Here is a 25,433-nt window from a genome sequence, read left to right on the forward strand (position 1 = left end):
TGCACACTTAGAGATGAAACAGTCTCATTTACCTGAGTTAGTGGGAGTAGAAAAAGAGCCTCATAGGTCAGCGCTAATCGGCACTCAGAACATGCTACTGCACTTTCACATTATGTTGTTTTTCTCTGATAGAATTTTTTCAAATAAATAACAAATTGAACCCTTATCCATATCCTGTTAATGACTTCGACCATCTGTGAGAGCAAAGACCAGTTTTCTCTTCGAAAATAAAGAAGCCAAGACATAAGGAATATTTACTCGTACAGAAAGAAATACTGTAGGGTTGTTTTTAAAATTGATAATCATAACTGCTAAATTAATTCCGATACAACTTAATACAGTTGCCTTGAGTTTACAAATAATGTGAAAGTGAGTTCAGCATGGCCTCATTCTAGCTAAGCTTCTTTAAAAGAAGTATGTACTCACCTTAACTGAATAAATGCAACACCTTGTTCACGCCTCCTGAAAGTAATACTGTGCCACTTAAACATCTGATTGCATTCAGGTTTCAAACAAGAAAAACACAGTATAAAGAACATACACTCACAAGTACATTTAAAATCCAGCTATGATTGAACATGGGACTTGATAACTGACTCTTTGAAAGTTAGTTCTTCTGGCTTTTACTTGGATTTTTTTCCTGTTACTTTAGAATAATGCTGTAAATAACCCCAAAAGATGATGGTGTGTGTGTGCTGTTCGTGTGTGAATGTGGGCAGAGGGTTGGGTAGTCGTGCTTGCCCGCTGATAAGTTTGTGTACAGTTAGATGCAAGCGAGTCACATTTTCACTAAAATAAGGCAGTTCTTAGCAACTACATCCTAGGGTGATGGAGGAAGAATAACCCTGAGTATTTTGTCTTTTATTTACATCCACTGATGAATACTAAACACATTAAGTAACCACATGTGTCCTGGTGACTGGGCAGGAGTTTGCAATGCTGTATTGAGCACTCTTCCTGTTAGGAAGTTACCCGTGGACACCATCCCCTTGTCACTGTAGCTTGCAGCAACATGAGTACTCTCTGGTCCCTTAAACCTTTACCTCCCATCTCTTTTTGACTGATGCACACATTTTTTCTGTTCAATTCATTTAAAGCAAAAAAAAAATCACAAACCGTTTGCAAAGCACGGGCTAGAAGTTCCATCTTTAATAAGCTTTCTAGTTAAAGCAAATGTCCAACATTTTCTTTCATCCTGAATGACACTGAGCACTGTGTTATAGCTTATTCAGTAATGCTCACACCAACAATGATAGAAAGGTAAATGAAAAGAAGAGCAAAATGTTTTAGACCTTAGTTATTCTGTTGCCTCTATCTTCTTCTCAATGATAGCCCCAAAACAGCCTGTTGGCATAAGGTTAAACTATCCAGGAAGCCCAAATAGTGACTGTGTGACCGCTTGTAAATAACCATTTGATATGCAGTCCATGTTCCCCTTTAGTGTGATTATATTTACATTCATATTAAAACTGTGATGTTCATCCCTTTAGAAAATAATATACCAATGCCTACATAATTTGATAGGCAAAATGAACATGAGTTTAAGCTTCTGTTTAATGGCCATAATGTAATATTTATACATGAGTTTAAAATAATGTTGATTATCATATCTCAGTATTTTACTCTTTTGTCCCAACTCAGTAGAGTTCCAGGCTCTAACATGTCTACAGAGAGTTTTCTCTGAGGGCCATGGTCATATTTATTAGCCCATCTTTAAAAATAAGGCTCCTGAGATAATAATCACACCCCCTTTAAGGATAAACTCAACTGTGTTAAGAAAAGGGCTTGGTCTTACCACATGGACTTGACAAGAATAATGTAGCATCCAAGGTACTGAGCTGTCTCTCAAGCAACTGTGAACAAGAACATTCTTTCACATTGAGACTGCAGAATGGATTTTGATTTCTCCCACTTATCACTGAGATGCCTTCCTAAAAGGAGACCCAAACTTATCATTGTCAATAAAACACTTTGATGTCTGCGTTTTATCAGAAGATCCAGGATTTTAATTGGATATCTAGTAAACAAAGTAATGATAGCTCCCCAGGGAAAGATGATCTATGTGCGACTTCAGGCTCAAGAATAAAATGAGAAGAAAAATAATAAAAGAATGTGTTCAAAAAAGTGAATAATTCGAAGCTTGGAAACGGACTCTGACTTGAAGGGTATGAAGACGGCTACACCCTGGTCATGCTCTGCCACTTGGCTTCAGTTCGCTGAAGCCACTTAGCGAAGGCAGCACACACAAACCAGCCACAGCTGACCCCATCCTTCCATCACAGACAGGGTCCCTGAATGTGTGTGACCTTCAGGAACCAGATGTCCCCTTCATTTGTGTCAGTCATTACAGCCTTTCTCATCCATTGCCAGTGCTCTTTATTCTCATGTCTGTATTCCCATGTAGACATGCTACTTGTAGCCGTTGGCTACCAAGAAGATTAAGGCATCTCTGTTTCTATTTTCTGCATATCCACAGATAAACAACAAAGCCAACGTGGTAACCAGCCCCAAAGAAAATATTCCTACCCCGGCGCTGGTATACCTAGACTCTTGTGTCCTCCTCAAGTTCTGCACTGTTTGCTATTGTTTCTTTCATTTGCTTTCACTAAATTGATATCCGTGTATCAATACTTCATTTGTTGGTGGTTTTGGTTTTTCTGGTTTTTGTTGTTTTCCTTTGTTTTGGTTTTCTGCTTTGTTTTGTTTTTGGTTTTGCTTTTGTTTTGTTTTGTTTTGTTGGTTGTGGGTTTTTTTTTGTTGTTGTTGTTCTTGGTTTGGCTTGGTTTGGTTTGGGTTTTTTTGTTTGTTTGTTTTTTAGGTTTTGTTTTGTTTTTGTTTTGTTTTGTTTTTGCTTTCAAAGGTAGAAGAAAAACTTATTTTCGTTTGTTTTTCTTTTCTTGAGATAGTTTTCAAGTGTGTTTCTAACATGAGACTTTTCATTTCGTTGTGGGGCATCGTGCTTTCCTCCGCAGTTGGAATTCTTGCATGCTGGCTGGGAAACGCAGTAGAATGCGCTTCGGGTACTCTTAGCTCTTCTGGTGATGACTGCTACTGATCGTGCATACAGTGGTTTCTCTTTCTGCAAAGAACATGCCAACATCAAGGAGAGCTAACAGGATTCTTGCAAGATGACGTGAAAAGTTGACCTTATTCAGAGCTCCCATTTCTCTCATATTGAAAGACAACATGGCTTTGCAGGGTTTCCCTTTCTGGGATAAAGAGGCACTGCCCAAGGCAAAACTCTTTTGTCTGTTGTGTTTCAAACTAAATTGTCACTGTTTCACTTTCTTCCACACAGTGAGAGTGTATAAATAACATAGGTTAAGTTAACAGAGACTGACTGTTTTGTCCATTTCAATCAAATGTGCAGAATTAACAACTTTGTCAGTTACTTCTACACACTGATATAGTGTTGTGTTAAAATGCAAAAGTTGATTACTGGTGTTTTGTACATGGAATTATAAAAAATTTTCTTCAAATGGTTTCATCATTTGACTTACGATTCCCAGAAATTATTTTTATTCATCTCTGTGCCCAGACTGTTTTTGCCATTGACTTAAAAATACTAGGTGTTACTTTAATTCCAGTAGGCTCACTGGAAGAACATTCAGAGGAAAAAAACATATTGAGATTGAGGGTTATCAGGGCTGAGAGCATAGTTCAGTGGGAGAATGTTTTCATAACTCAGAAGAAACCTAGTGGTTCAGTCCCTAGCCAAGGAAAAGAAAAAGAAAACAAACAAACAAACCTGTTTTCTTAAAAATAGCTAAGAAAAGGGGGGCCCAAAAGATAGCAAGCTATATTCTGGTAAAGTAAGTGTTGCAGCTCAGGCCACAGCAAGGAAGAGAAGAAGCAGTGGTTGGGTTTTCTAAGTGTGCAGTGCAGGCTTTTCTCTGGGGAAGTGCCTGTGGCGGAGACTGGCCATAGTCACCACAACTCACAGGTACCAAGGCACTCGTTTGTGAATGTAGCAAGCATGCTATCTCTGTGGAACACTCAGTCCTTTTTATTTTTTACATCAGTGTTTTAGTAGTATTTTCCACTTAAGAATTTTCTCAAACTATGTGAAAATAATAGTTTCTTAATGAAAAACGTTACTTACTAATAAAATATAATATATAAAATATATCTTCACAAAGAATTTGATGTGTTCTCGGATATTTCTGTCTATGGTGCTCTTGACCTGTTTCTTTGAGACAGACAGCAACAGAGTATTCAGAGGAGAAGAAAGGCAAGCTTACTATTCTTTATATGAACTTCACAAAGCAGAAATCTTATTTTTGATGTGCTTTGCATAGGATGTATTAACAGTGTCTCCAATGATAGTGTTTTATAATTAGTTCTAAAACACTTAAATGATCTTTTATAAGTATTCTTTGGAATTTTTATGAGCTTTGATGTGTATTCTGTTGGACAATTTTGTGAGGTTTTTTTTTTTTTCTTTAAGTGTGTCTAATGTTTCAGGATTCTCCAAGGGTATTCAGCTATGTGTTGATTATAATGACCTCGGAGTTGAGTCCTAAGGCAATACAGCTGAAGAAAAAAAATCTCCACACAAAATTTGATGTCTTCTCAGATATGTCTATCTGTGATGTTCTTGACCAATTTCTGTGAGACAGGCAGCAATAGAGTATTCGGAAGAGAAGAAAGGGAAGTCCTGTTACAAGGCCTGGTGAAACAGTGGCTGCCTCTTTAGGTCTCCAAACTGCAAAGCCCTGCACGTCATTCAGCTATCAGGAATAAGGTCTTTTGCATGCTGCTTCTGGATAGGGACATGTGTGGTCTCATGGACTCACCAGGAGGCCTCCTCAGAGATCCTGTCAACTCTTGACCACCCTTGACATGGCTTTAGCTCTTGTCACTATTTAGTCTTGTCTGTTGGCCCTCTCTGCTCTGTCCCACAGACTAGTAACAAACGTACTTACCAATACGAACTGTTTCTTTCTCTATTTTGTTCTCACTCAGGAGCCCCAAACTACTGTAATCCACAACCCTGACGGAATCAAGGTATTCTGAAAGAATCAACCCCATTTGCTTTGATAAGATTACACATCTCATCAAATGCCCTGTGCAAAACTGAGTGACTATCTCAAGTGGGAAAAAAAATTGTTCCTTTTGTCACCACATGCTCTTTCAGCCTAACTCGTCTAGAATTATACATAGACATCTTTCAGATCAAAATGAATGACAGTAGCCTGAGAGAGAAATCAGTGTTCCCTTAGTCAATAACAAGAAAATAAGGATCAGGCTAAACATTTACAGAGTCTTTGTATTGAGATGGCTGTGTATCTTAAGCAATTCCATGCAGTCCTTTTCTATCTCTGTGCCTGTTTATGCATTGTACGATAAACACACACAGCATGAAATTTCAGAATTTCTTGCTATCATCCCATTGTCTTCCCAAATAATGAGTTTGTAGACATTTTTTCCCTAAGATGTAATACTGCTTTTGAGCTTTTCAGTTGTCTTCTGTTCTATCGTTAAGTGGATTTTCTTGTGGTTCTTGCTTCTGTTTGCTTGTTTTTCAATTCCCTGTAATTGATGATTTTGATGGTGGTGCTACTGTTTGACATGGATTTGAAGAGAATCAGGGAGTTCCACCTCTTGTTGAGTATGTTTGTTGTCAGTCTATATGAACCATACTAAAAGATATTTAACTATTGTGCCGAATGAAGACTACTATGTTCCACCTATTGTAAATTAGATGTATACTGTGTTTGTACTAACACTTACATGCATGTTTGAAAGATGAAAGGAGACATTTTCTAAATGTACCTCTGTCCAGCTTACAACTTCTTATGGATTATCATATACAAGAGAGGAAGTCTGTCCAGATGTTCTAAGTCTAAGATTGAGAAATTGTCACAGTCTTTTCCTTGCTCTAACAATGACGCTGAAGGATCAGGACTCTTTGGTTCACTATTTAGTTGACCCATGTTGAAAACATGAAGTGTTTTGTGTCTTAACCTGAGATGAACATTACTGTCGTGACACTGGAGAGGTTCCAAGTCCCAAAAAAAGTTTGAGGTAGTCAGGACCAGCACATATGAGAATAGTCCCATTAATGGCACTCTCAAAGAAAAGATCCGGCATAGCAGCTGGAGCGGACACTGCTGTGATTCTAGCTCTGCTGTTTGTAAGAGTTGCTGCATGCTGTTCATTGCTTACATGAATCCATTTGTTTTTAAGTGCATGGGTTTGACCTTCGTTTTGAGTTTAAGTCTGAATGCTACATCACATTAAAGAAATGCATGGATGCTTTTCTTTGGTTTTGTATGTGTGGAGACTCTGGACATTAGCTAGTTTATCTCCTTGGCTCACATATTATATATGGTATTTATATAAATAGATGGATTTCTAAAAATACAGAATCTATAAGTGGACACTGACTGGTTTTTTTTATTATTATTATTATTACATTTCAAATCTTGTTTTCCACTCACTGAACATAACAGCTATTAACTGGAAGTTTGGTCCCAACTATTTTCAGCTCTGACTTTTAATCGTTCCAAGTGGAAAATGAATACTTTCGAATACTGCAACATATCATTACTAGAAAATATTTCATTGGTATATTTTAATAAAAACACATAGGAAACTACTTTAAGAAATGTCTCTTCCCACCATAGCTGCAGTGCGCTGTTAAGTGTACTTGCTATTCTTTGCCTTAATGTATAGTTTTACAAAGAACTTCATCTTTTCATCGGGGGAAGAGATGTCTTTTTCAATGACTGACACTTTCTGAGTTAGAAAAGACTGGGGAAAAAGTCTAACTGCCCTTGAAAATAAATTATTCATTTTGATTCCAGTGTCCTAAACATAAGCCTGAACCTTTCTGACAACTTTGTTCAGCCGGGCTCAGCTTTGATAGCCCTAGCTTCTGATTCAAATGATGGAGGAAATGCCTTTTCTCCATAGAAGTGGAGAATGGAGAAACATCAGGAAAGTCTGTCCTCTGCACAGTACCCAGCACAAAGAAGTGCTACTTACTGGTTGATTTATTAGGGGTAAAACCATGTATTTTAAACTTGCAATTCATTCTGCCAAAATATTCCACTTCTCTTTCTAAAAATACACTATGTGAGGCACTGTACTGTGAACTCATCTTATGCAATTCTTAAATAAACTACATACTTCTTCTGCTTCTACAAATCACCTGGATTCATCTTGCATCAGTGACTAGGCAACCAGAGTACTCTCTTTGAAATGTTTGCAACATATGACTTTTAGTTTCTGTTAAAAATCACTCGATGTATTTGTCCATTTGCATGTCAGCATATGCACACAGCCTGCTGAAGAAATTTGCATGATATGTATGTACCACCAGCCAAGTTTGTCATAAGAATCACCTCTTCGTGGTATGAAGCTTAAAACTGTGTTTTCTTCTGAACAGGAGTCAACTGAGAGCTCAAACACCACAATTGAGGATGAAGACGTGAAAGGTAGGCTTGAGCCAAAAAGTGGAAAGCCCCGACTCAGAGCTCCATGTCCATCACAGCCAAGGCTGTTCAAAGTAACCAGTAAGCATAAGCTAGGAAGCAGGCTTGTCCCAAAAGAAACTCACTTTTATTTTGTGAATACAGTATTCTGAAAAATGAATCAGTCTATGAATATGTCAACTTTCTCACACTTTGTGTTTTAATTTTAAACATGTGAGTTGTGCAAGCATATTGTTGACATCTCAGCTAACGATGACTGATTTTAAACACATCAGTCAAAAATAGCATAAAATACATGTGCACTGTACATATAGCACTGCAACCTCTGTAGAAGGCTGTGTTCAAGACTATATTACAAGGAGGAAGTATGAAAATAGTCTACTTTTTTTAAACTGTTGATGGTCTCTAGTGGAGTTTTATGTTTGGAAGCTTTTTGGCCTAGCTTTTATAAACTTTCTTGATACAGTCTTGATATCTGTTTCATTTCGTTTGTCAAAGCTTTCTAGCTATTGAACTCTCAGAACTGCTGCACAAACACACTCAATATGCGCTTACAGTACTCTACTTCTTTTGACCCCGTGGCTGGTTTTAACGTGTTAATTTTTGTTTCAATTTCTTCTGCAGTTTTGTGTTATTGTAGTTCAGTATGTGGCGCTTCATCTTCAGTACTTCACCTGACTAGAAAGTATTCTGAAAAGAATAATAATAGTAAAGACATTTAAAATAATAGTTTAATGGACAAAACATATTTTGAAGAATTGAAAGATGGTGATTCATCAATTTGCTATATCTTAACTGGGAAATACCTTACCTATAAACATCACTAAATGCTATAACTTTTTGAGATGGCATTAATAAAACAAAGTCTTGAAAACATAAATGTACTCATGTTATAGAATAAAAAACAGAAACTCTCAGGTCACGAAGAAATATGGACAATTTAGGCAATAGAAATGGCTGCAGACCACTGTTGACAGTCACCTCTGCTGACCTTTTTCTTCTTGGTTTAGGGGAACACTGACACTGTTGATGTGTACTCTCTATATTATCACTGCACTGCCCTTTCTCTCTTAAAGGTGGCCACTCATTGTTTCTTAGAGTGCAAAAGCAGAGAGCAAAGTCAAGGATGTGACTAATTCTATTCATCCCACTTTTGCTGTTGAACTAAAATTCGAACTGAAGTAATTTTATGAATCTTTGTTGTTAGAGACATTTTTGTTAACTGAATATACAGATGCATCATTTAACTTTGCCTGTGATTCAGAAAGCCTTGTAATTTTTTTAGATTACTTAGCTCTTCAACCAAATGAAATGCTTCATATGATTTTGATGCCAACTTCTATAAGTGTTCGGTGGACACTCCTAGAGCAATTCTAGGTTATAATGCACCAGAAGAAAAGGGGCGGGGGGGGGGGGGGAAGAGGAGACTTCTAACAGTGGAAGCAGGCCAGGGGAGGGAATCTCAAATAGCCCTGCTTCATGCAGGGAGAGGGTTTTATATGTCACATAATGTGAGCTTTCTGGCTCATTTGCATAGCCTGGTCTTTTTCATGCAATTCTATAGACAACTTCATGCAGCGCATGTTTCACTAGCATCTAAAATCTTCGCTTTCGGGATGCTTTAATATTATAATGAGCCATAGGCCATTTTAAACACTGTTGTGCTCTGCTCACTCCATGGCAGGATGCTGTTGGCCTCAGCTAACAACCTTCTTCTTCCTTCCGTTTTGTCAGCTAGTTTTTCAGTATTTGCTGAGGCCTATCAGGTTTTAGTTTCCATCCTTTTCTCTGGCCTCATTTTTAATCAAGCATCTGAAAAGCTACTCACTATCCACCAGAGGAACTGAGTCTTTAAATAACTGAGTGTGGCAAGGGAAATGCCAGCACCTCAGTATATGTAGTTCATTCACATTTTCACACCTTGGTAATTATGAGACTGGCTTTAATTTGTAATGTTTCTCATATGAACTTGACTCGAGCTATTAAATACTTGTTCAGAATAACTTTAATCTGTATAAATAATCAACGTCTAATATGAGTCTCTCAACTGGGCATGGTAGTACACACCTGCAATCCCAGCACTCAAGAGGCTGAGGCAAAAGAGTACAGAATTCAAGACCAAGTGTGGACATCAAGCGAGTTCTAAACCTGCCCAATAAACATAGTGAGACCTGCCTCAAAGAAATACATCAAAACAAAACAAATCAAAGGTTCCCTCAGAGATTTGAAAGATTGGCTTTTAGAATTAAACTGAATTTACACATCCCAAATACTAGAGAAAGTTAGTATAACATTAAGATTTAAAATTGTAACAAAAGATTAAAAGGAGTGTCTAGTTATTAACTGAACACAGGGTATCCTCATTTATTTTCTAGAACTGAATGAATGAATTGTATTTCTGCTTGACTAAGGTAGAGCTGACCAGAGTCATAGATACACACACTTGCCTTATCTGTCCTCTAAAATTCATGCAGCATTTGCCAGCTGATCCTTTTAATGTTGGTAGATTCGAGAAGCCAGTAGGACCAGAAGGTGCTTCAGAAGAACACCCAGGCATCATTCCAGATGTAAGGAGGCAGAAGATGACAGACTGGAAACAATCCTAATGCTTTTGTTTGTTGGCAGTTTCCTTCTGCAGGGATTCCTCCCTCTGTCTAGACACTAAATAATTCCCCAAGAAAGGCATGATATACTTAATTCATGTGGATAATTTTTCTCTGCTTTCCCTAGGATTTGCCATACTCTGTGTAGTTTAGTGGGAAGCATGTTTATTGTCTTGCTCTATTAGAAGCCAAAGCTACATAAACCTCTTGCGTGTAGGAACTGATAAAGACCATTATATAATTTGACCAAAACTGTATCCTCTATTCCTGACCGTATCACATGGAGAAAATTCCTTTCCTTCTACTGCTCTGGCTGCTGTCCGAGGTAGGTTGTATACAACAGTGTTACTCAGGTGAGACCACACACCTAGTGGCAGGTTCATCTAGGCAAGTATGTGTAGCACCATCCTGTTCACTAGCACCTGTTCTCCCATGAAGCACACCTGGCACCACACCTACACTTACGCTGCTTCCTGGAGACGTACGGCCCTTGATACAGTATCAGAAGCTTCCCATACCAATGTCTGGTCCTCATCGGCTACCCAGGAAATGAACATTTCTATCTTCTCTCACATAAGGTCACCCAATCAAAGAAACAAACTAAGTACATCATCTTCTCCCAGTGTCTTGGGCATAGCAGGGACTGTTAACCCATAAGGCCAGCTGTTTACATAAGACAGCTGAAGTGGTAAATAGATTAACGGAGCTTTCCAGACAGGGAACATGGATCACTTTGGATGTTTTCATTTAGATCTGCTTGTTAATTTCTCCTTCATGATGGATTGGGTTCTCCAAGGCTCCGGTCCACATGCTACTTTTAAACTACCTAGGATATCTCCGTTTCTTCATTCACTCCCTGGATGCCTGCTTTTCACCTGAGCTCTTTGTGAACTAGTAATGGTCAAGAGATTTCAAATGCATAGCACTAAAACATTCTTGTGTATGTTGTATATGAAACTCCTTTGCTGGAAGATGGCCCATTTCTCCTAACTCAGTAAATAGTAGGGGACAGTGAAAAGGGGAGACCCAAGATCTCGCCATGATTTAGCAAGAGTTCTTTGGTTTGGTGTTTTATAAGGGTTTTGTTTGTTTGCTTGTTTGTTTGTTTGTTTTGTTTAAATATACTTAAGAATTTGAGTATTCTAGAACCTTCCTGTAATCCTAACCCTCAGTGGGCTGAGGCTGTAGGATCACTGGCTGGAGGCCAACCTCAGCTCTATGGAAAGAGCCTGTCACAAACCAACCCAAAGAAGAATCAATGAACACAACTGAAGCCTTACATTACAGCCATGTGTTCACTTCCCAGTATGCAGCCATCCCGAGGACTTGCCTTATCTAACGTAAAAAATCTCCCAGAATTCTTCTCTTTAACCAAAGGATGAGTGCTCATGTCCTAGTACCAACACGTTGCACAACTTCCTAATAGTGTCTTGTGTTCAGAAGCCAGATAGTATTTGTGATGCAGTGTCAGGACGCTCTGCACCTATTCAGTGTCATGGAGAATTAGTAATAGTTTGAATGTTAATGGAATGCCATTTTAACAAAGAACAGTTACCACCATAGAAGCAAAGCGGTCATGACCATAATACAAAATAGAATTTCTCCTGCTACAGCTAACCATACTCAAATTTTAAAATATTGAGTGAAAATTGTTGAACTAGCTGTTTACGTTTTGGATACAGGTTTAACTTTGCATTAACGTCCAGTTTTATCAACTAGTGCCAGCATCAGCCTCTCATTAGTGATTGTCACATCTAACAGTGCTCCTTTCTATAGGTATGGGGGCACGTTTCCACACTGTCTGCATTTGAAGACTGTACTTTGGTTTGTGGCTGCGGCCACAGTTTGCAGGGCCTGTCGCTGTATGCCACAATGCCTCTCCACCTCCTAACCTACCCAGCATCGTTGCTCAACCTCGGCTCCTTCCTGATGAGCACACGTCTGTTTGTTCCACCTGATGTTCTTTCCCAGCATGCCAGACTTGTGTGCCACCTGTGAAAGCTGGGCTTCTGCATGTCCTTCTCATCTGTCACTCATCCTGCTTCCAGCATGTCATTTTGGCTCACCACTCAGCAGTCACTCACTCGGATCTCTTGCTGCATGCCATCTACTTTACAGGTCTAGCCCAGTACAGCTCAGGACAACAAGCAGAAATCACTACCTCTGAGCTTGACTGGCAAGAGCTCCCTCCTTGCTCAATCCTTTCTCTATTTCCTGGGGTGGTGGTAAAGAAGCTGTATAGGATGCTCCACCCAGAAGGCCCTGTTAAAGACAGAGATGCTGGACCCTTATCACCCGCATGGGAGCTGTTGTCTGATAACACCCATTGTCAGCTCCTGAGCTGAGCCGTCAATCTCATGGTGAAGGAGCTTTGCGTATCTGTCTTGTAAATCTGTGCATTAGTAAACGCTGTGGTCACCGAGTACTTAGGCAGAGTGCCCCCTGTGGACTGTTGCTTTGAGGCGGATCTTCCTTTCTGTGTAGGGCTTCCTGAGGTAGAGGATCACACAGTGCTGCTCATCTTCAGACCTGCATGCTGCTTGTCACTCAGGGCTTCTCTCGCTTGCACTTCCCACTTCCTGAAGATACATGAATCAAGAATCAAGGAACTCATTTGTTTAAGGACTGGGGATAACTGCACCATTCTGTCAGCGTAAAATGTCTTAGCATGTAGTGTATACAAAAAAATTGCTGTTAGATTTCTAACCCAAAATGTGGTTTTTGATGTTTTAAAAACATTTAATTTGTCTGCATGTATGTTCTTACCTGCAAAACTTTTGGTTCTTAAAGGATCAGAAACACAGGGTTCATGCAGGACTTACTCCACTCTAACCTGCAGCGCGTAAGCATTTTCCTTTTCTCTAGACTTTTTTCTTCTTTTAACACATTCCTCTAGTTTACCTAAAGCAGGGTAGACTCACTGTCTTTCTCGGTACCAGCTGCCTCCTCAAGCTTCTATCTTGAGTCTCTCAGGGCTTGTGTATCTCATGCTTCTGCAAGTAACCCTTCTGATAAACTGCATGATCAAAAGTGTTGCTGCCTCAAGCCATCCTGAGCCACATAGACAGGTCCCAGCCATGCTGGGCTACAAAAACAGATCCTGTCTATAAAGAAATAAATAATTGATTAGACTCCCCATAGCACCAACAGTCTATAGCTGGCCAGCTCTCTGCTAAGTATAGGGTCATATCAGTGTTCTACTAAGAACAAAGCATTCTTGGTTCTATTTGTATGTGTTTTCCCCACTACCTGATTTTAAAATGGTCCAATTTAATAGGGGCCAAATTTAGAGTTATATGTAAATTCTAAACAATTTTATCACATTCTCGGTCTCCTCCATCATTTCATATAATATTCTTGCCACCATCGTTAGTAGTGTGAAATATAAAAGGTCAGCAGTAACCTGGCTGGAATCAGGAGTCTGCAGCCCACTTCTGATTTCATCCATTATCCAGCTTGCTTAGAACAGGTCACTTTGCTTCCACGTGCTTCCAATTGGCTGCTGAAAGCACAATTTAGATAATGAATGTACCAAAACAGGCTCTTAAGATTTTTTTCCTATACTACTGTGATGTAATACTATTAACAGATGGTTACAAGATCTAATTTCTGAAGTATATGAGATTATACATTTTAAAATATTATAAAATGTTATAGATATTAGTTATGTAAGCTATTCATAATGATCATAGAGATACATTTAATTCTAAGCTGAAAACCACAAAAGAGCTGCAATAAATTGATGCTTTGTAGGGAATACATTTATAATCGGAAAAAAGCATCCCCTAACGTATACATATATACGTATATAACATGTGCATACATATATGTCAGCAGTCACACTATGAAGTGAGTAGTTTAAATACATTCTAGTACAAACTCTTATGGGGACATATTTCATTTTGTAAAATCGTCAGCCATGCAGAATTATGATAAAATATCTAGGGGTTAGAAATTTGGATTAGTGCATGAAATTGCATAAATGTGAGGAGCTAAGTTTAAATCCCCAGAGCCCACATAAAAGCAGACACATAGGGTGAAAACATCTATAATCCTAACAGAGAAATGAGACTCAGAGACACGAGAATCTCAGAAACCCCAGGAGCCAGCAGGCCCGGTGAACATTGGCTAGGGAACAAGGTAGGGGTGAGGACCAGAGCCTGAGCTTACCCTCTGACCTCACACATACCCGGCACATAAATGGAGCAACCATTGCTAGAGCTAATATCTAAAATCACTAGTTGAACTTGTTCATTTCCCTATAGAAGTTAAATCTCAGTTCTTTACTATGTTTTCTTACTACGGATTTTGTATATTTCTTAAGTTACCATAATGAAGTAATTACTGAAAGTGCTATCTCCTTCAGAGTTTGTAACTGTTTTCTGCTAATAAATATATCTGGAAATTCTGCAAAACTCGATGATTATATTGTGATTCTTCCTTTAAGTCAAATAGGCCCAATAATATTTTCTGTTATAAATTTCTAGAACATCCTTTTCTCAATATATTTCAAAAGTAATTACATAAAATTGTCCCCTGTCACTCGTTCCTTCTGCTGCCTCGTGGCCACTCCCCACACTTCCCTTCCAAATTCAGTCTTCTCTTCTTCTTTTTTTTTTTTTTTTTTTTTTTTTTTACAATATTTAGCTGGTATTTATTTATTTATTTTCTTCTTTAACCCTTTCTATTACATATGCTGTTACACGTACATAAGTGAGTCAGCATGTAAATACAACTTTACAGGTATGTTCGGAGTTGTTGCATTTCTAGGGCTGACCACTGAAGACTAGACAACCGATGAGGAAGCTCATTCCTAGGAAAGGCTCCCTCTCTCAGAGATAGATAATTCCTTGTAGCTCTTCATCTAGGGATTGCTTCCCATGGGACTTTCCCTGTCGCTCTGTTGCAGTGTCAACTGGTATTGCAAGTACTCAGGCCTGGTTTAGGCAGCCATGTTGTTGACGTTTCACAGGTACAGCTTCTCTGTCACAGCTGGAAGGCATGGTCTTCCTACTGGCTTCACGATCACATGGCTCTTACAGTCTTTCAGGCCCCTCTCCTAAGCCTTCCCCCTTGTCTTGGGTGCTGGAGTTGTGTTGTGGACCTTCCAGTTTGTCTTCAGCACTCCAGTTTCAGTTAGTTGTTCTCTGCATTTGCACTACCTGTAGCTCCCAGAAAAGGTCTCCTGCTATTGGGCGCGGGGGTGGGGGAATAGGGTGGGGGGAGGAGCTTCTTTGATGGGGAGTGAGAGCTACCCCCTTATCTTCTTAGCAAGCTCTTCAAAAAATCTCAATGCTGAACAGTACAAAGATAAGAAATTAGAATGCAGTAAGGAACTGTGCTGCTTTAGGAAAGAGGTGGTTGTGGCTTCACCTCTAAGATCCACGTACGGCTAGCTAGGTTTACATATGGACTGCGCTAATTTGGCATGAGTTCTGGGGAGAGTGTATTGTAGAGGCTGTCAGCAGAGAATGAACTATGATCAGAACTCCTGGGATTGCAGGCAGTTAGAGGAGAAGACAGCTCTTCTGCATAGCTCCAAGCTTTAGGACGTTCACTGGTGATAAGTTAAGTATTGGGAAGCACAGGTTGTGCCTAAGGAAAAGGAAAGGTGTTGTAAATCCAGTCTCAGGATTCCATACGTGGATGCAATTGGTAAGGTGACTAGGTTAGGTGTGGGTTGCACAGCTAAAGCACTGGTAGTGTGTGTACTTGGCTTTGAGTTTTCCTTCACATACTTCCCTGGTCAATTACTGAAATAAAGAATTTTCATAAGAGAGTGTTACTGAGGTAAGAATCAATCAAAAAGAAAATTGAGTCTGTAGAAAACTGTTGTCCTATGAGGGCATTCATAATTGCTTGCGCTTGCTCCTCATTTCTTTATAGTAAGGGAGACATGGGTAAACGTTTCCAGTTTTAATCTTGCCTCCATCACCTACTGACTACACAAGCTTATGCGGAATTAAAATTCTCGGAAGCTCAATTTCCGTGTGTCAGGAGAAGACAGTGACACTGTTGTCAGATGCTGAGGATTAGATTAAAAGCACTTGCTGCTCTTGCAGAAGACCCAGGTTTGGTTCTCAGCACCCACACAGACACTTAACAGTTTCCTCTGACTCCAGCTCCAGGGCATCTGATCCACTTGCCTCTCTATAACCCAGCACCAGGCACACACATGGTGCACACCCACACACAACAGGCAAAACATTCTCACACATACAAATATCCCAAATATCCCAAAAAGAAATGTTTAAAAATCAGACCTGCACCAAAAGGGGTTTTTACAGCACTGAGCACAAAGCAACAGCAACATGTAGAGAGTTAGTATTATTTCTGAGCACAAGGATCTGTTACTTTCCAAGTGTACAGATATGGACACATCAGGCTATGTCCAAAGCCTTCACAAGGAACAGTGACACACCCCTGCAGTCAGTGCCTCTGTATTATACGCAGAACCCAAACTCTAGTTCAGACCACAGTCCTCCCAACTGCAGGGACTAAAGGTGTGTGACACTACCACCCAGTTGGTTCATGGTTTTTATCAGACATGCCCTTGCCATAAAAATTATCACAGAGTGTCTGGCGGCTGTAGTTGACATCATCTTGGTGAAAAATGTCACCCAGCAAATAATTCGTATTAAGGAAGTCTTTCGAAAGAAAGCCTGGAAGCTCAGAGGTGTTAGCCATGTAGCTGTGCAGCCACAGTCTCACTGTCAACCACTGTCCTGAACCTCACGGGGACATCTAGATTTTCTGAGCCCAACACAATACTGTGTGTTTGTAATAAAATATAAAACCCTTCCGTCAAACTGGTGGCAAAGGTATGCGTCTGGCAGATTTTCTAGCCAGCCTAATGATTTATAAGAGCAAGCACTGGCCCGGGCTTTAGGAATCTTTTAAAGGTAGCGGGAGTAATGTTAGAACTATCCCTGGTATAGTAGTCTATGTCAGAAGTGGGGCGTAGTTGCTAAACTACCTGCCAGGTTTATCACCAGATAGTTGGTGGGGGAAAGGACTTAATGGTGTCATGTTAGAACCCTGACTGCTGGTTGGAATGGGAGAGGAGGGAAGCTTAGGAGAATGTGCACACAGACAAGACTCACCTGCTTTAGCAAGAAACCCATGATGGGCGAACCCATCTCTGACTTGATTCAAATGCCCAAGGACTTGAGTTTCTCGGTAACTGCCCTGCCTAACGCAATTCAGACCCAAGGGACTCTGCTTCTATTGGCTCCCTGGTGTATTTCTGCCTTTAGTTTTCACATTTTCCTGTTTGCCTTTTAAGGCTTATTTCCGACATGTAGCTTAGCCCCAAAGGACCCAACCTAATATTAGACCTCGGAGTCATGAAAGACATAACTGCCCTTAGCCATTTTTGGTCTCCTTGCATTTCTAAAAGTGATGGGATGGTGAAATTCCCCATAGATAGCTACAGCCTGTATTTGTTTTCTACTTCTTGGCTTCTGGATAGTACTGAGAGAATTCTAAAACAAGGAACAATAGTCAGCATTGAAACAGCAAGTAGCCAAGAAGAGACTTGATACCCTATGAGAATATATAGGGGGACGTAATCCCCCTCAGGAACAGTCATAGGGGAGGGGAATAATGGGAAAATGGGGGGGGGGGGAGGAATGGGAGGATACAAGGGATGGGATAAACATTGAGATGTAACAAGAATAAATTAATAAAAAAAATAAAATAAGAAAATAAAATAAAATTCAAAAAAAAAAAAAAAAAAAAAAAGAAAGTTTAATCTAAGAGGTCAGATGTGGTGATAAGCGCTAAAATTACAGAACCGGAGAGACCAAGTCAAAGAGGGAGGGAAGACAGCAGGGGAGGGAGGTTTGAAGCTAACCTTGAAGACACAGAGAAACTCTGCATCACAACAAACAGAAAAAAATTAAAAGTTCACATAAGGACATCACTACCATCATATGTGAAATTCTAGATGCTTGTAACATGCAATTTCCACAGACAGGCCTATATTTAAACTATTTGAATTCATTCTTTTTTTTTTTTTTTTTTTTTTTTGAATGGCTGAAAACCCAGCGTGTGCAGGAAATGGAGAGGCAGGAAGCCATGCTCTTCTGGTTAGCCCAGCCCTCTGATGAAACCCAATTCTGTATTAGTATTTTAGTCAGGGTTAAGGATTAACTGTTCACCGTGATGCACAAATACATGTTTTCTTCCTAAAACTTTTTTGAGTTATGCAGTGCATCTTTCTTTGACATATATTCTGTGAGTCATTGCTGGGCAGAATTTGCCAGTCTGTTTTATAGGGAAAAGACTATGACTGGTACAGAGGGACTGGCTCAGTGATAAGCACTGTGACTGACTTCACTGTGGTAAAATTAACATGTCTTCCACAGCTGTATTGTCCCACTGATAATGTGTGTGTGTGATTACATTGGCACCCAAAACACACTGTTGGCAACATGCAAGCGCCTTTGAATTGCTAGTTTGACCTCTTTTTATCAGAACAGAAAAATTTTAAACTGTACTAACTTTAGCCACTCTTGAACTTTTCGTTATTATTTTCTTTCCTTCCTTCCTTCCTTCCTTCTTTCCATTCATCCTTCCTTTCTTTTCTTTTCTTTTTTTCAAGACATTGTTTTTCTATGTTGTCCTGGCTGTCCTGGAACTTGCTCTCTACACCAGGCTGGCCTTGAACTCAGAGATCCACCTGCCTCTGCATCTGGAATTAAAGGCATGCAACACCACCACCGCCCAGCTTCATCATTGTTTTCATAGATACATATATAGTCCGTAAAAATGTATTTTCTCCCATATAAACCATAGGTAACACATTTTTAAAGTATCAGTACACACCGACACCCCCACAAAACACTCCCCATTCCTCCTTCCTCGGTCTATGAGCTTTCATTGCAGTGTGCAAGGTCCTGATCAAATTGCATTACTCTAAGATAATAAGTCTCTGTCCAATGTATCTATAAAGTATTGATTGACTTTGACATAACTGTGTCACACTGTAGCTCCTTCAATATGCCTGAGTCATCAGTCTTGCTTCCACCCACATCCAGTGTCTCAGCAGAGTCTCTGGTTCCTCCTTCAGGGTACAGACTGTAGTGCTTTTGTTTCCTTAGTTTGAATTGGCTTTTGTTTGTTGACTCCTCCTCCATTGCTTTGGCCCAAGATAACAGCATATTTCTCCTACTTACTGGCATAGCTTCTCCTCTGCATTTTGTGTTTGTAGTCTATTCTTGACACAGTATTCGAGTGCCACTTTAAAATATAATAATGTTCCACTTAGGATTCTCCATTAGAATCCATTAAGAGCCTCTCCCCGCCTCCCTCACCTCCCCCTCCTCCCCCACCACCCCGGACAGCTCTACCCTTACCTGACCTCTTCTCTATTACATGCATTGCAAGATTACTCTTGCAAGTGCACATTGCAAATTTCTACCTTGGCACCTGTGCATTTGCTATTCCTCCCTGGTGTGTCTTGATACACATTCCAAGTGGCCTGGTGCTTCTTCCTTTCTAGTCTCCCATCAGACTTTCATCTGTGTGTAAGAGCTTCCATAAAAACTTTGCTCACAAGCGCATCTCTCCAAAGCACAGCTTTCCTCTGCTCTCTTCTCTTGCTCTTCTCTCTTAATATATGTGATGAGCAGAAACGTGAGCTTACTTATGGGTCACTGCTCCTCTTCCCCCTACTAGAGTGTAAGATTCCTTTGGGTTGATGTTTGTTTCCATGGAATCTGGGATAGTGTTGGGCAGTAGCAAGAATAGTTACTAAACTGATAAAGGGGGAAGCATATTGTATACCAACCAAGTCATATCCTAGCAGCCATTAAAATATACAGAACACTTTTACTGTTACACACACCTAACAATTATTAACTTCTGTAGGTTCTTGTATACATGGCATTGTGCCTCATAATCTTAGAGTTAAAACACAGCAGCAGCGGGAGCAGGAACTACGCATCCTCTCGGGGCTCTGGTCTTCTATACCCTCTCTAGAGTCTCCAGAATTAAACTATCTTCAGCTGTGAGAATCACACCCCTGCCAGAGCACACGAGGCAGATAGTCTGCTGCTGCTGTGGACAGTCTGAAGTAGCCCTATTTCCCCTTTTATCACATGGATTCCTCAGATCCAAGTCAGGCCAACAAGGGGATGACAAGGACCTTCATTTCACCTACTGCCACTCTCCCAGCTCTTATGCTCATCTTTTGAACTCAACAAATAAAGGGAAATGACCCACACCCACAGATGTGACTCTATCATGTTACATTTTCTGGAAATTTGACAGGTTATGAAAATGTGCATAATGCATGGAGTATGTGGGAATAAGCACACTATTGTTGACTCTGAAACACAGAATTAACAAATTTAATTTTGGCTGTAGCCACATCAGTTAAAACAATAATGCCTTGGTTTCATAGACTTCCTATTAAGATTGAAATCTGGCTAAGATATTCCAATAAGCACTTTCATGAGCGTGTGTGTACTAAAGGTTGAACATGGGCGTCACACATGCTAGGTAAGCGCTTGACTGCTGAGCTACATCCCTAGCCTTCTTTTTATGGTTGTTGTTGTTGTGGCTGTTGTTGTTGCTGTTGTCGTGGCTGTTGTTGTTGTTGTTGCTGTTGTTTGGAATACAGTCTCACTTAGTTTCCCAAGCTAGCTTTGAATTTTGTAACCCAGCAGAGCCTGTCTCCTGCTACAGTCTCCCAAGTAGATAAGATTATATGTCTGTAAAATGAGCCCCACTTCCAATAAGCATTTTTTAAAATTAATTTTCAAAGGTGAATTTAGAGCAGCAAAATTGGTGAGTCTGTGCCACCACCTCAATGGCATCATGTTAAAGAAACAATTTGGGTCTGATAGGGCATCTTTGTCTTTCCAAATTAAGCTTTGGAAAATATAGTAGCTAATCAAAGAAATCGGTCTTTTTGGAGGAGTCTTTTTTGCTGCTGTTTTTCATATGCGTAGAGACATAGAAAGTACTATAGAAATCCGTAGGCCTGTGTGAGTGTGTGTCTGTAGTGAACATGAAAAACACAGGCAATCTCCTTCTAACCCTAAGGAAGTCTTAGAAGTTGTGACAAACCAGTCTACATTTATTCAGGCTCACTACTGCTTTACCTGTTTAGCCCTGTTAGTTCCAATAGTATCAAGTGGTGGTGGATAAACACGTGAACTAACTACATTGCACTCTGCCCATTGGCCACAGTGCTATAGACAGACACACAACAAGGTCCATAACGTCTTCATAATCTTATGGCTTAACCATCTTGTGTCATAAGCTTCTCCACTAGCTCCCCACTAATTGTTGAGAACAGATGCTCTGTGACCTCACACAGTGTGGAGTCAAGGAGAGGATGGGTTTGACCGTGTGTTCTGTGAGTTGTCCTTGCTGCTGCTTCTTCAAGACTCTCCTTTTTAAACTCTGGAAGCTATACACTGGGTAATGGTGGACTTTTCCTTGTTCCCCCCACTTTTTCTTTTCTTCTCCTCATCTTCTTCCTCTTCCCCTCCTTTTCCTTCCCTTTCTCCTCCTCCTCCCTCTATGTCCTCAACTCTTAACTGAAAGTGGTACCACATCTAGCTGATTGACAGAGAATACTAATACTCTACGCACTTGATGGTACACTCAATGTTAAGTGATTTCCAGGATCTTGAAGTCAGCCTGGAGTAGCAGAGCAGTTAGCCAGCTGCTCTTATGTGAATCACCTTAATTATTTTACATGTCAGTGTTCTGAGAAACCACACAGTTTCTTTATACCACAAAACATTTAAGCCTTTTTTCCTACGAAAGTCTCTTATCACTGTTTTATACATCCTCCCCAGCCCCACCCCACACAAGCTCCAAGACAAGGTCTCACCATGTAGCCTTTGTTCTTCTGGAATTTTCTGTATAGAACAGGCTGGACTTGAAGACACAGAGTGCCATCAGCCCCTTTCTTCAAGTGGTGTAAGTTAAGAATTACACCACCAGGCCTAGCTACACATCCCTTAATTTTTAAAAATACTATATGTTTCACGTAATTTTCAGCTCAAAAATAACTTTAGGAATTATAAAAAATCTAGGCCTGTGAGCATGTACACTAAATAACCCCAATGTTGGGTCTTTCTTCTCCTGTGTGTGTAATTGCTAAATGTTAAACCATAAAAAGCTAACAGGTAATACTGGCACTTGTTCCTCAGCTAACCAGCTTTTAAACTTTAGTTTGAGTAATTGTATTTTAGTAATGGGAGGGAGAGTGACTGAAGCCTAAGAAATTTTAGAATTTAACATCATCATCATCATCATCATCATCATCATCATCATCATCTATGGGTGTTTTGTCTACATATATATCTGTGCACCATACATATGTCTTGTACCCTCAGAGGCCAGAAGAGGGTGTCAGATACCCTGAAACTGGAGTTACAGAAGGTTATGAGCCATCATATGGGTACCGGGAATCAAACCTCAGTCCTCAGGAAGAGTAGTCACTGTTCTGAACCACAGAGCCATGTTTCCAGACCCAAGAAGTGGTTATTTTATAATAAATGCCTTCTATATTAGAACCATCATAGTAACTTTTAGAAGCATTCCTATATATAAATTTGGTGATGGATTGCTAGTCTTATATTTGAGTAAAATTTTATAGATTGCTAATCCAACAACCCCTACTCTTTGATAGGTGTTATTTTAAATAATAAAATAATAGGTGTTATTCTCTCCAGTGTTAACTAACACAAAGTTGCTGAAGTAAAAATAAAGTCACTATGAGCTAAGCTGTTAATTGCACAGAGAGTGCTAAGCATGGCTGGGCAGATAGGCACCTTTTCTCTAAAACTACCAACAGTAGGAAAATGACTCTAATTTGTATATTTGCCTAATGTAACAGTCCCCAAGGGTTATTTTGTTAATGGCAGCATGGAAAAAGACAATAAAGCCACAGGGCTCCCAGATGTGTGGAATTGGCACAGTAATTCATTGCAAGCCTGACCCAGTAATTAAGTAGTCAGTCACCTTGCCAGAATAAGTTCAAAGGCGTTTAGGTGGCTCATTTAGGTTTATGATTTCAAAATATTGAAGTAATGGCTGTGGGCTATAAAAGAACAGAGGTTAGCGATTTGAATAGCAAGCAAGGGCCTGAGCCACGTGAAGCTCAAGTTCCTGCCTCATCTGAATTTGCTGGGTAGCTTCGCAAGTCACTCCACTTCCCTGTCCTTCAAGCGTCTGGGAGCTGAGTGACTTCTCTCTGAGAAATGACGCCAGGAGTTAAACTAAACTGCAGTGCTCATGTGGAAAAAGACAGAGCCCAACTGCACAGTGTCACCAGAGAGCAAGGACCAGTGGACAGCACCACGGAAAGCACACTACTGTTTCTACTGGACAGCTTTTATTACTGAATAAGTAACCTTTAAACGCGGCCCAATAAAGCATTTCAACATGTAACGTTCTGAAAATATCCTAGTAAAAAGCCACATTGCAGACAGTTAAATGCCTTGAGTCCGTTATGTCAACAAGCTCAATAATCACAAATATAAGCAAATAAAAACCCTAAGCTCATATACCTGGGGTGTTTCCTTTACGTTCTTTGTGGAAATGAAACAATGTTTTTTGACATTGCCTGACAACCCCTAGCTTTTCCTGCCGTGCCCACATGTATCGGATCCACTTGGAATCTGCAGCCTGGTCTCTGTGGCCCTTCTGCTGACTTGCGCATCCAGATTGCAATCAGAGCAGCAGCTGGGTGTTTGGCGTTTACTTAATGATTTCAGATGCACACTATATTTTATATAGATTGTGTGGGTATTGTTCATACGCATGTGCATTTAGAAACGTTGGCTTAGTTCCAAGTGTTCAGAGTACAAAATAGTCACGTACTGATTAGGCAGTGCAGTACAATCACAGTGAGATTAAGAAAAAATAAAAGCTAGGTGTGGAGCCCTCCGGAACAGCAGCAGTGTAGGAGGTGACCTATGATCAGGGCATAGAGGAGATATCCAGGAAGAACTACAAAATGGCAGAAGGTGCTGTAGAGAGGAAAACACAGTTTCATCCAAGATTAGGGACTAGAGAAAGAACAGAGTTCCTGGGATGGCTGGAGAACAGGTGCTGAGTGGGAATGAAAGTTGAAGGCAGTGTTGGAAAGGTATTCAAGTGCACAGGTTGTGTTTGACTTCTGAACAGTAGACCCTGAAAGCCTAAAGGGAGTGTGATGGATGATTCTGCTGTAGTGAGAGGCAGAACAGGCTGGGAGGGCAAAAGACCCTGGAGACAAGAACTTGTGAAAGCCTAGATCAGATCCAGGGCAATGGGTCCTGTGGGAAAAGACTGTCCGTTTCAGCTGGGAGGGAACCCTTGTGGTCCATTTTATGAAGGAGTGAATCAAAAGGAGGCCCCAAAGGCAGAGGGCTGGGGCATCTCAGTAGACTGTGTTCACTGGTCAAGGTGATGAGTCCAGAGACACAGTGGGTGGAGCTGGGGCCTGAACTGACTCTGAAATCCCCTACTGTAAGCTGTAAGAAGCAGGACCACAGAGACTGCAAAGATGAGGACTCGGTGGGAGAGATTAGGCAATCCTCAGCATGTGGTTCAAACCGGAGGAGTGAATGAGCTTGCCATGAGCTATGAGGATGTGCCCTGGGAAACATCACAAGTACCAAAGAAAATCATGACTCATGGATGATTGTATGTGAGGACAAAGGAATGGTAGACTCTAGAAGAAACCCAGCTGGGAGCCTTGGTAAATTCCATTACTAAAAAGAAAATATGGAAAAGGAAAGGAATTTGATGATTGGTTGCATATGAGTCACACAGGAAAGTTTCTTCTTTCATTGCAGAAAACAGGTTACTAAATTTATTTTTATTAGGCCCTTATATTATGGACTTGTTTTGGTGCCAAGGATTGACTCTGGGCCCTCCTGCATGCTAAGTGCATGCTCTGTTCCTGAGCTACATCCTCAGTCCTGTTTTATATTCCTTAAAGGCTCTGTCTGATGCCAAAGAAAGCAATGTTGTGTATGGGAAAGACGGCTGGACGTAATTATAAAGGAAGTGTGTTCATTCAAGTATGTATTAGACATTTCCGCTAAGCCAGGAACCATGCTAGGTGCTGGTATTGCAATGGTCCAGTGCCTGCCCCTCACAAAGGAATAGACAAAACTGACTAGCTGAATGAACCATATAAGGGCAAGGGCACTGACTGATTTTTAAAATCAAGAATAAGACGTGGAGATTTATAATAAATGTCCCTTGAACTTGACCGAATCTGAAGGCCAAGGAAGAGTTATTACATCATTCACCTCTTCCCATTTCCTCCTTCTGACCCCTTCTATCCACACCTTGCTTCCTCTCGATTCATAGTTGCTTTCTTCTTCACTACTGTTTTGTATATACGTACATACATACATACATACATACATAC

At 40.2% G+C, this 25,433-nt stretch overlaps 1 protein-coding gene across 24 annotated transcripts in view; it reads left to right on the forward strand.

The window, feature by feature from the left end:
* Camk2d (calcium/calmodulin dependent protein kinase II delta) overlaps positions 1-25,433 on the forward strand; it is a 239,069-nt gene that overhangs the window by 199,348 nt on the left and 14,288 nt on the right. For 8 of the 24 annotated variants that reach the window (XM_051165807.1, XM_051165820.1, XM_051165806.1 and 5 more), the window contains 3 exons: positions 2,477-2,536; positions 4,966-5,007; positions 7,394-7,442. In XM_051165807.1, the coding sequence (XP_051021764.1) occupies positions 2,477-2,536; positions 4,966-5,007; positions 7,394-7,442 (151 nt within the window). The remainder of the gene's footprint in view (positions 1-2,476; positions 2,537-4,965; positions 5,008-7,393; positions 7,443-25,433) is intronic. The other 16 variants (XM_051165829.1, XM_051165827.1, XM_051165825.1 and 13 more) reach the window with 3 other exon arrangements.

Source organism: Acomys russatus, chromosome 23, assembly GCF_903995435.1.
Source record: "Acomys russatus chromosome 23, mAcoRus1.1, whole genome shotgun sequence".
NCBI lineage: Eukaryota > Metazoa > Chordata > Mammalia > Rodentia > Muridae > Acomys > Acomys russatus.